The sequence below is a fragment of the Mus caroli genome, chromosome 5 (assembly GCF_900094665.2).
Source record: "Mus caroli chromosome 5, CAROLI_EIJ_v1.1, whole genome shotgun sequence".
Lineage (NCBI taxonomy): Eukaryota > Metazoa > Chordata > Mammalia > Rodentia > Muridae > Mus > Mus caroli.
In genome coordinates this window covers 11,646,628-11,665,142 of record NC_034574.1, presented here as the reverse complement: position 1 = coordinate 11,665,142, position 18,515 = coordinate 11,646,628, and the positions used below count along the sequence as shown (strand labels likewise).

The window sequence follows — 18,515 nt, the reverse complement described above, 5'->3', positions numbered from 1 at the left end:
CAGTTAAAGCAAAATATTAACTTACAAAATGTACACAAATGTTACCCAGGATACCATGGTGGTATGAAGGAATTACAATGGATGCAAAGCTATAAACAAAACAATAAACTATGTTAAAGTGTTGACTGTATCGTTGATATGTGGAACATATTAAAGTAAGCTGGAGAATGTAAATAACTCAGATGGAAAAATGATATATATGAAAATTTCCAGCATATGCACACACCAATACTTGGCATGTTTAACTAAAAAGAAAAGAAAATTTCTTTTACCATAAAAAATATATGTATACTTTCAGCTTACAGTAAAATTACTCTCCCTAGACACATTCATTGTTTTTATCCATTCTTCAAATACTGTTTATTCCTGAAAATAATTTTTAGAAGCATAAATAAAGTTTTGCTACCATATTAATCTATAATGAAATTTCTGGTCTACTACACTAATGCTTTTCACCAAGAAGGCTGTATAAAAACAAATTTTATTATTCACAATCAAGTGTTCATGTGCATACACAATAGATTCAAGGTTTCCTATTTGTTCAGGTTAATGTAAAAACCCTCATGAAGTTGTATTGGAATTTTGGTCATATGATCATACCAAAATGGAGGGCAGAGGCAGCAAGAGCAGCAGCTTCTAGATCGATCGTACATGCTACAACTGAAATGAACAGAGAGGAAACCTAGTATAACTCTTCATTGAGAACATATATGTACCTTTCAAAAAATAAATGTGTTAAATCTGATTTATGTACTTAAAATATCTGTACATAGGTTTTTCAGGCAAAAGCATGAGTCTGTATAAAATCCATGAATTCTCACTTCGCCGTCTGCCTAACCCAGCCATTCGGCATTTACATTGCACAGTATATTCAGAGTAGTTTAACAACATGTTAAGGATGACTTAAGTGCATGTACACTGCAAGGTTCAGATTCTTACATGACAATAATGTCACCCAGTTAACTTGTCAATGGACTATACTCTACAGTAAGAAGAAAAACAAACCAGAAAGTTAAAATAGCAGCAGCATCATGCAAAATACCCTTGGCAACCCAAGTTCATTAACCACAAGGAAAACATTTCCCCTCCCCCCAACAAGCTTCTCTTAGAGCATGGTAAATATCTGGCTAGCACTACATGACTTTACTGTGAACAAAAGGGACATTACATCACGCAGTTAAGGGCTTACATTTATGAGGAAATGTATCATGAATTCCAATTTCACCCACAAGCACCTTTAGCTTATTCTGTCCTTGGTTTCAAACCAGCACTTCAGACCTTATCCAAATTCAACTGGTCACAGTTGTGTTTTGTTTTTGGCAGAGAAGTCATTCTTTTATAAGGCATTTTATTCATGGCAATTTTTTTTTGGTAGAAAATTAGCCATTAGTTTTTTTATTTCATCAGTTTAAACCAATGTATTTTCTCCCTCCCTCTCTCCCTCTCTGTTTAATAACTACTCACAGCAGGAATTACTTTTGAACAGCAAATAAGTGAAGGCAAAAATATCATTGGCCCTCACTAGGGTTTTCTTTTTTCTTCTTCTTGGTAAAAGTGCAGCAGGTTGAAATGCTAGGTCAAAGTCAAGACCGCTTCTTTTCATAAGGCCTGCGTGGGGGAGCCTTTTACACGTACTCTCCAACAGTGCAACAGTCAACTCCCAAACCTCCCACAGAGAACAAGTAGAGTTTTGCTTTGATGTTAGACATAGATGATGCAGCATATTCACACAAGTTTCAGTTTCCAACACCCTGACATGCAGCCAGCGATGGTCAAGAATCTAAGCTAAGGCTTAGTTACGTCATGGTAGAGGCCCAGCTAAAGTTCTGTGTCGCTTCTTCAACTGACTCCTATTTAATGTAACTGAGGGCTCATGTTTTGGCAGGGCTTGGAATTTCGTTGCAGATCTGGGTTCTAGAAGGTCACAGTAGGTAGTGTCTGCTGCCAGATACCAGCCAAAGGAGTATAAACTGGAGTCCAAAGATAGACCATAAAGAAGGGTTTAACCCAGAAACACCACCACAGTCGGTATAATCCTCCTGTTAGGAATGCAAACAGATAAACAGTATAACCATCATGAATAAACATGGAACAGGGCAGCTTCCGGATTAATTCATATTTACTCCACCTTTGAACTTACCTGATAAAATTGCTCTACCTGAGACTGAAGTTATATTGACCTAGATTTCACTGTATAAATTGCTTTATTAGTGGTCTCTTCTCTAGCACCATCTGGCAAATGTTTGAAATTCTGATAATGATGAAGAAAGCTAATAATAATGAATTCTTTGAATATAGAAATTACTAATTAACAACTTCACTGCCATGACAAAAAGGATTCTTTATATTGATTAAAACAAGAAGTAAAAATAAAATCCATTTCCCATATTTCTGACATTTAATGCTGAATTTATATGCTATATGGGGCACCCTGACTTTAGGAATAACATAATATATTTGACATTGACGCAGTACAGCAATACATGAGAATTTTGAAAACATATAGGCCAAACAAAGAACTAAGCTGTAAAGATATCAGGCTTATGCACAGTGACATGCAGTGTCCCCCAAAGTTCCTAGAACCCACACACCTACTGGGGTTCTTCACAGTCATTGTAGTTCCATTGAGCCCCAAAGAAGCCAGTCATTCTTTACCTTTCGTTCCTAGGTTCTATACTCTACGGCATTTTCCACAGCTTAACAGTCCTCTGACTGTACTGAATTTAATAGAGTCATGTTCACTCACTCTCATCAACATCTTTTTAGAATTTATTGATCCAAGCCAGCAGAAGTGCTTCCCGCCTTTAATCCCAGCACTGGGGAAGCAGATGCAGGTGGATCTCTGGGTTCAAGACCAGCTTGATCTACAGACTGAGTTCTAGGACATCCTTGGCTATGAAACTTTTTCTCATAAAACAAACACAAAACAAAACAACAAAAACAAAAAAAGAATTCATTGATCCAAGGCTCATCTTGCATGGATTGAAATAGGTTACATAAATAAATGTAAATGTTCTTTGTAGAACAACTTTACAGAGTCTAAACTCTTAAAGCCTGGGTACCATCTCCCTGTCAGAGACTAAAACTCTACTTGTACCAAGTAAACAGTATTTTGTCTTTGATTTGTACTTGGAGTAATGTCATAGCTGCTCTGTAGTCCACAAAGTGCTGAGGCAGTAATGTATGGAGGAAAACATTTAACATTAAATGCTGCCCTTAAATGTATAGAGTTGTAAGATAATTATGATTAGTCAGCTGGTTAATCAGTTCTTACCTTATTGGCATCTCAGGGGAACCCAATGCTGTATAATAAATATTGCTGGGGTTATGCCTCCAGTTTTTCTGGAAACATGTTTGGTTTTCTATTCTCCTAGAATGGACCTAATTCTCTTCAGGATCTCTAAACAGTGAGATTTTCTAAAGTTTAGTTTCCTCTTGTCACTTTTCCTAAAAATATATATTTTTAATTAATGACTTTTATTTTATGTGGATTGGTGTTTTGCTGGCATGTGTGTCTGGGTGAGGGTGCCAGGTCCTCTGGAACTAGAGTTACAGACAGTTGTGAGCTGCCAGTTGTGAGATATGTGGGTGCTGGGAATTGAATCCAAATTCTCTGGAAGAGCAGGTCTTTTAACTGCTGAGTCATCTCTCCAGCCTTTTGTTTTGTTTTGTTTTTATTTTTTTTGCTGTGCTTTTGGTTTATTTAAGTCACTAGCTTTAAAATCCATGTACTTTACTTGCAAATAACTCTCAGGTTATCATCAACCTAGTTTTCTTCTGACTCTTACATCACCAACTCTTGTCTATATTGTGGAGATTAAAACCTTAAATGTCAAGCTTTTTGATTTCTTCCAGTGACTCTACATAGTGCTTCTAGCATGGATCAGACCAAGACTCAGAGCCAATCGGAGATTCCTCTCTTGCTCAAGTCAACCACATATCTGAAGAGTTTTCATCTTGCTCTAAACATAATTCACATTCTGTACTAAGAACCACAGAGTCTGTGTGGAGCCAAGGCTACCTTTGTAGCTACTTCTTCCTTCATCCTCTCTCTTGCCTGATCTGCTCCTGGAACACTGTCATTCTCCACACTGTGCCCTGCATCTCAGTTATTTCACTTGTTCTTTTCTTCAGCCTATTTTCCTGTCCAGGTAGGGAACCATCAAGGACAGCAGCTACATTTGCATTTTGGATTGAAAAATTGCTTCTCACAAATATATATGAATCCCAAATATCTCAAACATAGTCTAAAGACACACCTAACTGTCAGATGGAAAGAAGAATCAGGATGCAAATATAACTCGCTCATACTCGAAGAATGGATGCTGTCACAGAAGTTCTCATCAATATAAAACACATCTTTGTGTTTTAGATATGAACTCTGAGAAAATACTTCCTGGCTCTTCATTGGTTTTTATTTTCTCTTCTATCCCTATTTACTGCATATGGTGATGATATAAGTCTGCTTCACTTGGAAAAGTGGTAAGTTAGAAATTATTATAAGTCTTTGAGATAAAAAGTCTTTGAGATTGACTTTTAAGAAATTCTAAATCCCAAGTGGATTTCAGGAGAAATGTTAGCACTTTTTTTTCTGGCTCATCAATAGTGAAATACCACTGACCAATCAACATGATTTTGAAGAGCTCTTCACAAGGGAAAGAACATATTCATAATTTAGCTTACTATTAAAGGCAATAAAGTCCTGGGTGCAAATATTGTACATGTTTATTTTGATACGCAAAATGCTTTTGTGAGACTATTTAATACAGCAACTCTCTGAAGAGCCGACTAGTAAAATGATCACCTTCTAATTGTTTTGTTCTCCCTTTACATTACTAATTAAAGGAGAAATATCCAAGATGTTTCAGCTGTACAGTTCATAGTCACAAATAACTCCGTGATATCCTGTAAGGCTTGCTTTATAATACCATCCACACAATGGCTTATGTCTCTTTTGTCTGATGTGATAAATCAAGTGTGAGTAAACTTCTTCCCAACCAGAACATGGGGTAATTAATTGCCCAAATATCATAGTAATTTTAAGAAAAATTAGACAATTTAGAAATATCTTTTCTAAAACAAAATATTCTAAGAGTATTGTGTTGTTGTTCTGTTTTCTGAATTATAACTATGCTATTTCCTTCAGATGACATATAGCAGCTGAATATATCCAAGAATAATGGCTCACTTTTAGATTAGGTAAATCTATATTTTGAAGTAGATTCTTCAAAATTATGCTTTTAATGGAAATATAACCTAACACATTAATTTTTAAAGGATATTTTTCTTAAATTCTAATTTCATTAACCCATTATTATACGATTGTGTCATCTATGTTTGATATGGCGAGCACCACCTTGACTCAGAGTATCTACGGTCATCCCCAACCTCCCAGGACTCTCACATGTTGGGCCCACAAACTTTTCCCTGGATGGAGGAGGGTGACTGAGGAAGCACATGGGGCCCTTTCGTTCCTGAAGCATCAGTTAACAATTGCTAGGAAGAAGAGGATTATGGAAGCTGGCCATATGTTGTCTACACTCCTGTCAAAAACTGCAATAATCCCATTGATTCACTAGCTATACTCAGGAGGGATCATTATGGCACGAACTGTATAGCTGTTGCATTCAGATTGTTTTAAACTGTGTCTCAATCAAATGGGTCTTAGTGCCTTGCTCAAAGGATTACTGTCTTATAAGAGACCAGTTGAGACAGGACTTTTACGTCAGGTTGTAAATTCATCTTTGTGACTTTAATCTGTGTTTGCACAGTTGAGAGATGAGGATGGTAGTTGATGAGAAAAGTTTCTGTAATGAGTGACAGTATTCATGGCTCCCTAATCAGCTCTGTGAGAAATGGTTTGACATGAGCAGGCCTCTAGAAAACATGAAAGATGGAATGGAAGAGAGAATGGCAGGAGTCCTCATATCTCTGTGCCAAAGTCCTATTTGTTCATTTTTAATAAGAGTTTTAATTTTGAATCACTTTTCAAGACAAAACAGCAATTATTCTTAAAGAGGTCTGGCTGACATATCCTACAACCCTACAATTTTAGATCTGACCCTACTAATAATTCTATCTATCTATCTATCTATCTATCTATCTATCTATCTATCTATCTATCTATCTATTTATGGAATAAATTCTAAGATGCTACTTAAGTTATGTTCGCTTTCAGAAAAGAAAAGAGAAAAGATAGAAAAACTTCAGAATGGTTGTCTAAGAAATTCTTAAACTCTGATGAGACTGAAATGGCCCACTAATTTTATTTTAGTATTTTTTTAAAAACTAACTCAAGATGACCAGTTCTAATAATTGTGCATTGAGTAAGTGGGAAGAATCATGAACGTCTTTTCAATTTATATTTACATTTTTTTTCTTGTTGATGCCAAGTCAGCTGTCTGACTGTGTATCTGTCTGACTATCTATCTATCTATCTATCTATCTATCTATCTATCTATCTATCTATCTATCTTTCATCAGTCTAATTTAGCATGTGAATATGCCAATGAGTGTGACAAGGAAGAGAGGAGAGCAATCAGTGTCTTCTTCCTCTATCAGACTTTGCTTATATCCTTTAGATAGTGATGCTCGATGAACTAGAAAATTATAGCATTTGGCAAGGTTGGCTAGGCAGTGAATTCTGGGCATCTGTCTGTCTTTACTCCCAAATGTTGATATTCCAGGCACCCAGGCACCAGAAGCCATGTCTAGGCTTTTATGAGGGTGTAGACAATTCAAATTCATCTCCTCAGATTTACTGTGAAAACTTGTTACTATCTCTGAGGCTGATATTGCTGTATTTTAAGCAAAATATTCGTGAAAATACACATTAATCACTGTATGTTCTGGCATATCTTTAAAATAACAGCTATAAGGAGATAATGCTCTATTTTGTTTTAATATTCATTGGAGTATGTAAGCAAGTGAATAAAAAACCATAAAAATTAGAGACTAGGTAGTAGTACATTGAAAGGTAAAATAAATAGGAACAATGGTATTTCTATTATAATCATCTTTGTGAATAAAGTTGATTAATTTTAGAAGAAAAGACATTGCATATACAATATATACATATAAATATACATATATGTGTATATAGGAAATGTATATATATATAAGCACATATATATATATGCATTTGATCTAGTTGAATATATGTATATTTATGAGTATAATGCAGTAAGTCAAAATAGAGCTAAATTTTAGGAAAAGTAGTCATCAAGCACTATACATTAGTTTTAGTCCCTATTTTGTCTAAGATTAAAAAATTAATACAATTGAGGAATGTAATAAAAATCTAATATGTAACAGAATTAGAAATGGTATAGGAGGAAGTAGAACAAAATAGTTGGATAATAACTCACAGAGCCTGTTGCAGCATGAATAAGGCCTACATGCCTCTGCACCAGCTGTGGTCCTAGAGCTGAAAGGAGAAGTGGATATGTGTAATGTGTGGTTCTGATGCTTTGATCAGGCATCTGTATGTGAACACTGAAGGTCCTGCTCCTCAGTTGGTTCTGGATAGATCAATAAAGATGCTAGCAGCTAATGGCTGGGCAAATATGCAGGGCTTCCAGTTTTCCCCATAGGCAGGATAGCAGACACAGGGAAGAGGAAAGGATTTGCCATGCTTCAGAGAAAAAGCCACCAGCCATGTGAGATCTAGGGTGGAGTTGCCATTGGCAACTTCCTCAACTGGGCCTGGGGTAGTAGGCAGGAGACTAGAAATGCAGCTAAGCTGAAGGCAGATTTAGGGTGCCGAGCTAGGGCTAAAGGTAACTCAGCAACTAAAGTTGACGGTAGATTTAGAGGTGTTGAGCTGGGAGTGAAAAGAAGGGTATGATAGCTGAGGGTGGCTTAGAAGAGCCTGGCTATTGGGCTAAATCATATCATATATAAGTTAGTGTGTGTGTGAGTGTGTGTGTGTGTGTGTATGTGTGTGTGTGTGTGTGTGTGTGTGTGTGTTATGTTCATACACAGATCCAAGGGAACCTGAGCAGGGCTGTTAGTGTGGTCCACCTGGAGCTTAATGTGGGGTAGTAGGAACTTCACTCTACAGACTCAAGCCCACATCGCTAACCCAGAAACTACCTCCAATTGGTAACCACTTGCAAATGAAAATTAGTTTGCTCCAAAGGAGTCTCATAAAGTAAACAAGCCACTCTTCGGTGCAGGTCCAATGCCCATCTGTAAATGGCCAACATAGAACAAGCTTAAGGGTATCTCTGGAGGTTCTTTGTTTCATAATATTGGGCGGGGGCTTAAAACATTATTTTCATAATCTTACAGGTCCTCTGCATATCTATTATGGCTGCTGGTTTTGTGTTTTTATGGGATTCCTATGTGCGTGAAAGTGTATGTCTGTGTCTATGTGCATTCTGTGCCTTCTCCTTGGCTTTTATTCTTGTTGGTTGTTCTGTCCTACACCAGTTTTGCTTGCTCTGGCTTTATCTTATTGCGTTTTATTATTATTCCTTAGATTCTGTTTTTCTAATGAGAGGCAGATAGGGTGTGGGTCTGGATGGGATGGGAGGAAAAGAGGAATTCAGAGTGTTAGGGGTTATAGGGGAAGGGAAAACAGTAATCAGAATATATATATGTGTGTGTGTGTGTGTGTGTGTGTGTGTGTGTGTGTGCGTGTGTGTAATATATATATATTCTGGTTCAGGTTCTCAGTTTGAGTGGATCGAGATTTGGCCCAGAGGTTAAAGCAGATCTTTCAGAGGATCTGGGTGAGTTTCCCAGTGCTCATATGATGGCTCTCAACCAGATGTAACTCTAGTCCCAAGGGTTCTGTGTCCTGTTGTGGCCTCCTTGGGTATTAGGCACAAATGTGGTGCACAGATTTTATACTCAGACAAAACATCCATATACATAAAATAAATTTTCTTAAGAAGAAAAAAAAACTGATACAGGAGAAAATCGAACAAAATAATTGGATAATAACCACTTAAAACAAGTTTTTAATTGGATGTTGACTAAATACATACTAATTATAATATAAATAACATAGTGAAGGATTGGAATATAAATTAAGGTGGCAGCATATTTCCAGTGATTAACAGTTTCTATAGGTTATTATTCATTATTAGGTCTTAAATATAATTGTACACTATTAAAAAGATTATTGGACTTGTGTTTGAAAGTACCAATAGCAGGAAAGACAGAAGAAGCCACTCCTAACTTTATGCTAACCGTGAAATCTACTGAAATGGAAAAGTTTTGTTTACTAGCAAGTATATCATGTTAATGAGATAAACTATGGTAATGACGCATTGAAGATGAAAACATATCTCCTAGACTCCCTGTGAAGGATGACTATTAATTATAAGAGTTTAATGCAATAAAAACCCTTACCAGCACATTGTTATCAAAGCAGACATCAGGTCCTTTTCGGTATCTGGGCTGCTTGACCATGTCGCAAGGATCTGGACCATCAGCTAAGAGGCTTGTTAAGGAACAGGAGGTAACTTCTTCCCCACATGGTTCAAAAGTGCAATCATATATATATTTTTCTGAAATCAATCAAAACCTACATTTGCCAAAGCTCTCAGCCAACAGAACCAATTCAAGTATGAGGGACTGAGAGAGAAATAAATGACCGAATTAAATTCCCATAGTTCCTGAATAATGTCATCAATTCTGACCTTCAAACCAAAATTTTAGTACTGCAATATTTTCCCTATATGAGCATGAACAGGGTGGCAGACTGAAATATTCATTGCTTTCAGGTGGTCTGTTTCAAACATCTCTAGTGTCAAAGGATACAAGTCTGTTCCGCCTGCATGAGCAGCCGCGTGTCACACGGACATGTCCCTTTGCTCTCCACCATGATGAATACTAAGTTGGTGTTCATAAGTTTCTCTACATGAAAGATCCTGCAAAACACACATTAGACTAGCTCATTAGGGAACTCAGAGTGGAAGTCATTCCAATATCCTTACTTACTGCAAAGAAAGATAAAGCAACTCACTGAAAAGTGAATCAACATCCAGGAAAAATACAAACACACACACACACACACACACACACACACACACACACGAGTGAAATTCGAAGATCACCATGTTTTTACTTTTTAACACAAACATGATACCCTTTTCAAAAATATTTTTAAAAATCAAGGTCCTACCAAAAATATCTTTTATTGAAATGTTTAAAGTTGTTGGTCTCAATGACAAAAGTAGCACTACTTAGCTACAGTCTTAATTCCTAAAAGTGTTTGAATTTCAATTTTCAAGAAATGGTAACATTTATCACTGGCAATATACCAACAATCCATCATTTTATAGAAAGCCAAAGTAGAAAAAAAAAGGGACAAAGTATATTATCAAATGAAATTCAGAATAAAGTGCAGATCAATGCTCATAACAGGCTTTCTATGAGGGCATAAATGTTTTCTGCTTACCTAATATGGTTTAAAAAAAAAAGGACCCAGCTATACCACTCCTGGCATAACCCAAAAGATGCTCCAATATATAACAAGGGCACATACTCTACTATGTTCTTAGCAGCCTTATTTATAATAGCCAGAATCTGGAAAGAAACCAGATGTCCTTCAACAGAGAAATGGTTACAGAATATGTGGTACATTTACACAATAGAGTACTACTCAAATATAAAAAACAGTGACTTCATGAAATTCTTAGGCAAATGGATGGAACTAGAAGATATCCTGAGTGAGGTAACACAGTCACAAAAGAACACACATGGTATGCGCTCACTGATAAGTAGTAGCCCAAAAGTTCTCAATACCCAAGATACAATGCACAGACCATATGAAGCTTAAGAAGAAGGAAGACCGAAGTGTATATGCTTCAGTCCTTAGAAGGGAGAACAAAATACTCATGGGAGGAAATACGGAGACAGAGTGTGGAGTAGAGACTGAAAGAAAGGTCATTCAGAGACTGCCCCACCTGGGCATCTATCCCATATACAGTCACCAAACTCAGGTGATATTGTGGATGCAGGGAAATTCTTGCTGAGCAGAACCTGATATGGCTATATCCTGAGAGGCTCTGTCAGAGCCTGACAAGTACAGGGGCACATGCTTGCAGCCATCCACTGGACTGAGCACAGGATCCCCAGTGGAGGAGTTACAGAAAGGACTGAAGAGCTGAAGGGGTTTGTATAGGAAACCATAGGAAGAACAAAAATTTCAGCCAAAGAGATTTCAACCCCAGATCTCCTAGGTATTAAACCATCAACCAAAGAGTATATACACATGGAGAGACCCATGGCTCCAGCTGCATATGTAGCAGAGGATGGCCTTGTTGGGCATCAATGGGAGGTGAGGTCCTTGGTCCTGTGAAGGCTTGATGCCCAAGTGTTGGGGAATGCCAGGGTGGGGAAGCAGGAGTGGGTGGATGGGTTGAGGAACACCTCCACAGAAGCAGAGGGAGGGGGGATGGGAAGAGGGAACTGGGAAAGGAGATAACATTTGAAATGTAAATAAAGAAAAATCCAATTAAGACAAAGAAAAAAGAAGTTTTTGAAACGTGACATAAAATTTTAATTAAAATGTAAATAGGTGCCTATAGTTGGAAACGTACTTTGTAGAGGTCAGATATGCAACCAGGCTTTACACTTCATGCCTGGCATTAGTTGTTTCAGTTTCCTTTATAATCAATATAAAAATATAATATATGACCTGATTTCTTTACCTTCTGAAAAGCAGGGGAATTTTCCTGGCTTTTTCTTTTGAACTGGGGAAACTACAGAGAATGACTCTAGTGAGGTGCACTTAAGTGATCTGTGAGATGGATCTCTGCCCTTCTGGTTCTGCATGCACACACTGCTTTTACTGGACAATTGGTGCAAAGTCTCGGGGCTGTGCGAGTGCTCTAGTAGCAGATGGTCTATGCTGCTGTGCAATTTTCTAAAGTTGAAAGCCCTGTAGATGCATTTTTAAATAAAGTGATCTTTATCCAGAGTTCATATTTAACTTCTCCCTTTATGTTCCTCTTCAAAAACTCTGTCTCCTTGAAAACACAGTTTACAGAATCAAGTCATAAACCCACTGACCATGTCTATTGGTTCAGTCCTTGGAGGAAAAATAATAGTGATTGTAATTCTATGGACTAACTTTTTCAACTCCCAGAACCTACCCTGGCAATTTCAGAATCTCAACTTCCCTTACCCCCTCCTGTTTCTTGTCTCTGTTAACATCCTTCTGGAAACACTTGCAATCCATCTCTAAAAGACCCCTCTGCATTTTGTAAACTGTGGTTCAGGGACCCTATAACCTAGATTAGCAATTACCTCAGACCTTCCAAAACTGCCATTTTGCCCTTCTCTTCTATCTCATCACAGCCAAGTTCATTTTCTCTATCTTGCAAAACATTTAAAAAGATGTTTTCTGAATGCTAACATTAACCACGGCCTTTGGAGATATATTCTGCAGAGACTTCAATTTCAACTCAAAAGTAATATTGAATTCTTTATGTCAGAGAAGGGTTAATGTATAAACAATGATCCCCCAACTTTTTAAAACCCTTCTTAATTATCACACATGAAAAAAGTGTTGATTAGAATTATTATCATAAGTAAAATCTATGCTATAAAAATTTTAATATTGACCTTGTTTATAAAATACATTCAAAATTCTCCATTCTGCCTAGAATCAGAGGCTCCACCATGTAACTGTCGCTAAGACAAGTACATGTTATCAAAACTTATGAGACCTATAATAAAAGCAAGTATTTCGGACAGTTTTAGTATTCATCTCTGACCTCACTGAGCGTTTTCCTTACATCCTGTGATTATGACAGGCCTGACTGCTGTCCTTAGTAACCAACAACTACTTAACACAAAGGCACAGAGTACCTGGAACAGTTTCCACAGTCCAGTAAACCACTGAATGATTTAGTATCGTTCTTGAAGAAGTACTGGGTTTGTTCTGTGATGCAGCTCTGCTTAGACAGGGAGGCTGTGAAGTCATCTTCCTCCATCTCAACTGTGGGGTCAAACAGAGAGCATCACCAACAGGAGACACAGAGCTTCCTGGAATCACTGCTCATAGGAGCAAAGTTAATGGACAAAGACATTTTAAGGTAGGTTGGTTTACTGCTGAGTTACTGCCTGGCTGTCACTAAAATGTGCATTCAAAGGTTCTAAATAATAAATCAATATTTAAGCTACAAAATGCAGGTCAATATGAACTGTAAAACTTTGAAAATCATTGGAAAATAAAAATTTCACTATATCAAAACTATCTGTTTGATGATCCCTTCCTCTTGCTCCCCCACATGTACATGTGTGAATGCATACACATACACTCCCTCTCTCTATGAGTTTCTAGACTGACTTCTGTGCCAATGACCTCATCTGCTCATTGACATACCTGCCTCAAGGAGCCGTGGAAAGGTCAAACTCAAGAGCAGCTGCTGGAGAATAGACCTGAAATTTTAAATGAATAATTGAGAAACATCTAGAAGTTCTCTTTCACAATATTTTACATGAAAATACTGAGCAGTTTTGCATGCACAAATATACACATACCTCATTTTATCTTTTTCAGAAAAAAGTAAGTATAGTTTAATAGTAACTTGAAGATATTTTGTATAGTTCTTGAATTGTGACAAAGTTTACACCTTTGACTCTCATCGGCAAAAGGTTTATGAATTCATGAGGCAAAAGTTTTGGGACCAAAGAAGAGATATCCAAGAGTGAAGAAGCCTAGTGAGCAATATAATGTTAAGAAGTGTTGAATCTATGGGGAAGGAAATCTACATTTGGTCCATTAACTTTATAATACTTAATTTTCTGTTCATTTTAGTTATTAAAACTCCAGAATACAGTAAATACATTACATACAAACAAAAATCCCTATCTGAACTGCAGGCTTGAGCATAAGCTGCAATGTGGCATAGCTAAAGTTATATAGAGAAGAAATACAACATAGTTTTATAAAAATGGTAATTGCACCAAGTTTTAGTATACAATATCCTGGAACTGAATTTACTTAAGGGGCAGTAACAGAGAGATTTTGGCCAGTAAATGGAACAAAGATAACTATTCCAGGATTATAGGAATATCTACTTATATTAAAATACAAATAGCACTATCATATTGTCAAATAACATTTTTCAAAACATGGAATTTTTAAAAACTGGAATATTTTTGATATTTTGGTAAAAATGATAGGGCACTCAGGAATCAAGCAGAGGGAGAAGGAAGGAGAGAGGGGATCCTACACACAAGAGGAGGCTGACTGACTTGGGTGATCAGAATGTGATTTCCATACTCTTGCAGTGTCTCAGCAGGATACATGTGTGAACTTCACAGGTGGAAGGGAATGACAGATGACAGGGATGGAGAGAGCCATCCACAAGACGAATAGGAGTCACTTCAATATGAGGCTTCTGACCCTTCGCCAATATTGCATTAATGGTAAAGGTAGAAAGTTTAGTTACTATGTTTTGAATCTGAATCTTATTTGCATATTAAGGATAATTGTCATGTTTTATAGATAAGTACTCTTAGAAATTAAGGATTAATTGAAATGTTCAAAGACACAAATTGAGAACTCTAGCTGGATCACAAAGTAATCTAGTCAAAAGTCCATGCCCAGAGAGGATATAAACTGTGGGGGAATTTTCTTATTGTTGTGTAGCTAAATTCACTGGATGGCAAACTCTTCTAGGCATCTGTGCTTATATTCACAGACAACTGCTGTTCTCAGCCTTAATCAGAGATGCTGCTCCTCTTTACCATGAATAATAGTGGTTGCCAAGCACTTAAAGTGATGCACGGGCCCTTATATCACCCTCTCTTGAGTTTAAGGAATACCATGGAAAAGGGGACTTTAAAAATCTAACATATGAAAAAAAATTAAAAAAAAAATAGGTCAGGCAGTGGTGGCACACGCCTTTAATCCCAGCAATTGGGAGGCAGAGAAAGGTGGATTTCTGAGTTCGAGGCCAGCTTGGTCTACAGAGTGAGTTCCAGGGCAGCCAAGGCTATACAGAGAAACCCTGTTTCGAAAAACCAAAAAAAGAATCTAACTGCTGGAAAACTGAAGGAAGTTCTACAGTGTGTTATCTCTTGGGCCTGGCATAGCCTTGGCAAACACAAACTCACAGTAGCTGTGGTGCTTATACAGGGTCTGCAAAAGACTGGACCTGCTGGAAACTAGTTCGGTTAGAGGAAGGTCCCACCCATGCATACTAAAGTATTGGTTGCAGATGGATTATGGGAGAAGGAGTGTCATTACCTTCAGATATGTACCCACTGGCGAGCTCATCAGGCACTACTGGATAGTTCCATACCTATGAGCTCTCAGATGGCCTTGGTGAACTCAGTAGACCACAAACCAAATGATGGTAAAATGGCTAAGTGATTTGTAGGGAGGGGGATAGGCTCATAGAGGTGGAAGAGAAATAAAAGATGGTGGAATCAGAATGTATTCCATATATATAAGAAATACAGAAGTGGATGCTCACAGTCATCTATAGGATGAAACACAGGGCCTCCAATGGAGGAGCTAGAGAAAGTACCCAAGGAGCTGAAGGGGTCTGCAACCCTATAGGTGGAAAACAATATGAACTAACCAGTACCCCCAGAACTCATGTCTCTAGCTGCATATGTAGCAGAAAATGACCTAGTTGGCCATCATTGGGAAGAGAGGCCCCTAGGTCTTGCAAACTTTATATGCCTCAGTACAGGGGAACCCCAGGGCCAAGAAGTGGGAGTGGGTGAGTAGGGAAACAGGGCAGGGAGGGGTATAGGGAACTTTCGGGATAGCATTTGAAATGTAAATAAAGAAAATATCTAATAAAATAAAATAAAATAAAGAAAGAAATCACCAGGAACAAATATAGCTTTAACTAACTTTAAATGTCTCTGAAGAAGGTGACATTTTCTTGAACTGATCAGTGGAAAAGTATGCTTAACATGATCATTTAGAAATAACTAACATTTCTAGCATGTTCACAGGAAAGGAAGGAATAATATCCATAACACAACTCACCTGTCAAAAAACCACATAGTTTACCAGGCAGTGGTGGCGCATGCCTTTAATCCCAGTATTTGGGAGGCAGAGGCAGGCAGATTTCCGGGTTCAAGGACAGCCTGGTCTACAGAGTGAGTGCCAGGACAGCCAGGTTATACAGAGAAACCTTGCCTGGAAAAAACCAAACCAAACCAAACCAAACCAAACCAAACCAAACCAAAAACCAAACCAAAAACCAAACAGCAACAACAACAAACATATTTAATGACATTTTTTCTTTCCTTTATAGGAAAACAAACTCTTGACTTACCAGGCGGCAGCAGTGGCCCACCAGCCAATCTGCAGTATATCTGCAATCGATGGCTATGAAATATAAAAGATATATTGAGAGTTCATTATATTGGACTACCCTGGTCTAAGTGTCCTCATGAGAGGAGCTGGCTCAACGGCAGGCTTTACTGACCACGTATGCTGAGCGATGTCCTGCCCCCTGCTTTGGTGCCGCCCCCGGGTCGCACACTGACTGGTAGTCGTATGACTTGTTGAATGCATAAAGTGATATATTAACCAGGTGTCTCATCATGCTTGGGTCAATCTCTCCAAAAAAACGCCCAATCTAGAAGAGAAAGAGATATAGATCTATTTGTTACTTTCAATTTTAAAATGACCCCAACACTTGAACTATACAGTGGCGGGAAAACCCCACAATATAAGAAACTGAAATGGAAAACCAGCTTGTAAATATAAGCAAATGACAACCTGCCTCTGCCAATGTTCAAGATTAAATCAAGATTAAATTAAGGACTCTCCTTATTCAGGGACTCTAATGGAGAATTATGCTTTGGGGAGGAATGGAACCTAACCTACTACTAAGCACAAGAAATCACAATAAGATGTCCCCGGTGTCACAATAAGATGTCCCTGGTGACAAGAGGGGGTTAGAAGCAGGAAATGAAGTGAACAGTTTCAGTCCCTTGGGTAAAACTGTCAAGAGATAGCAATAGTAACATTTAATTGTATGCTAGAAATCAACAAAAGGTACATATAGGTTCTCTTACCACACAAGACTAAGTAATTGAGAATGGTAGATCCTTTAAGTGGCTTGACTTTTAGTAATAACCATGTACAAAACCCCATAGCTTTCAATGGTAAGCATCTTCAGGAGAAGTGAAGGGTACGCTACCAGAGGATGGGTGAGACTGAAAACTCACCCAGTGGTCTGTGCCCTGAATTGGTAGCCTCAAGAAAGGAACAATCATAAACTCCTAGCTTGGTCAGAAGAAACGGCTAGTGCTAGGAAATCTTTGGATAAACAGAAAACCTAGAGATGTCGAGACAGAACGCATAGCTTTTTGTGACCAATTTGCATGTTTTGGTCTAGAAAGTGCTTCTGGCCATATGAGAACTTAAGATATTACCAAACTGTGTTTTTTAACAATTTTCTGATTGTTTAGCAAATTTCTGAATTGTTGAAAGAATTTAGGCAAGTTCATTTCATTTTAAAATCCTCAACTCCCTGCTTTAATGGTGACTCCTGTTATCTAAAAGTAAAGTCAATGACCAAAGGAGAGCTAGATTTGCTATTAAGAGGTGACCTTTTCATCTCTTGAAGATGGAAATGAAACAAGTCATCAGTTTCTAAAAAAACCTAAGGGGTTTTTCAATTTGCATCATAGATAGTCGCCTTGGAAACTGCATTTCATACCTGATTAGTGTAATCATCGTGATTTGCCATCAAAAGAAATCCACCATCATCTAGAATGACACAGTCCATTACCTATGAGAAGGAAGCAACAGATGTTTAGGAAGGTCAGCAGCTGCTCCATCATGTCCCCAGAGGACACAGATAATTTGAAAGTATATCATCAGTATTGAGTTCATTTCCCCAACCCAGACTGGTTTTGTGACCCATAGGATGCTTTGTTTAGAAACTCCCTGAAGAACAAATAAAGTTGAAGATGTTCAAAAGGCTCCACCTTCACCAACACTAACCAGATTATGGCCCACATGAACATGGCTCTTCTCCTTCCCTCGGGATATAAATATTTTCTGAAGAAGCATTGAAAGTATCCATATAAATTAGTTTTCTATAGAATTTAGTAGCATTAGATAAAAACAAATTCTCTGGATCTCTTTAATCTTTGACATGTCTGTTATTCAGCAACCAAGAGAAACAAATACACTACAGTCAAATGTATTTTAAAAAGTTTTCTTACATCACTGTTTCTTTTGCAGTCACAAACTGGACCAGCACACTAAAAAATAAATAAATAAGTAAATAAGTAAATAAATAAATAAAATCATTTTCACATTTTAAAACCAGTTATTCTTGACTCTAGCTGCATATGTAAGCTATTGGATGGATCACAGGGCCCCCAATGGAGGAGGTAGAGATAATACCCAAGGAGCTAAAGGGATCTTCAACCCTATAGGTGCAACAACATTATGAACTAACCAGTACCCCGGAGCTCTTGACTCTAGCTGCATATGTATCAAAAGATGGCCTAGTCGGCCATCACTGGAAAGAGAGGCCCATTGGACTTGCAAACTTTATATGCCC

General features: G+C 37.7%; 1 protein-coding gene across 4 annotated transcripts in view; it reads right to left on the bottom strand.

Annotated features, from left to right (window-relative positions):
* Window positions 1-1,545: 1,545 nt before the first annotated feature.
* The window catches only part of Cacna2d1 (calcium voltage-gated channel auxiliary subunit alpha2delta 1), a 419,594-nt gene continuing 402,624 nt past the window's right edge, over window positions 1,546-18,515 (bottom strand). For all 4 annotated transcript variants that reach the window (XM_021163867.1, XM_021163869.1, XM_021163868.1 and 1 more), the window contains 9 exons: window positions 18,172-18,210; window positions 17,661-17,732; window positions 16,419-16,571; window positions 16,266-16,318; window positions 13,346-13,401; window positions 12,829-12,958; window positions 9,772-9,881; window positions 9,361-9,443; window positions 1,546-2,039 (listed from right to left, as the gene is read on the bottom strand). In XM_021163867.1, coding sequence (XP_021019526.1) covers window positions 1,923-2,039; window positions 9,361-9,443; window positions 9,772-9,881; window positions 12,829-12,958; window positions 13,346-13,401; window positions 16,266-16,318; window positions 16,419-16,571; window positions 17,661-17,732; window positions 18,172-18,210 — 813 coding nt within the window. In that variant the 3' untranslated portion in view covers window positions 1,546-1,922. The remainder of the gene's footprint in view (window positions 2,040-9,360; window positions 9,444-9,771; window positions 9,882-12,828; window positions 12,959-13,345; window positions 13,402-16,265; window positions 16,319-16,418; window positions 16,572-17,660; window positions 17,733-18,171; window positions 18,211-18,515) is intronic.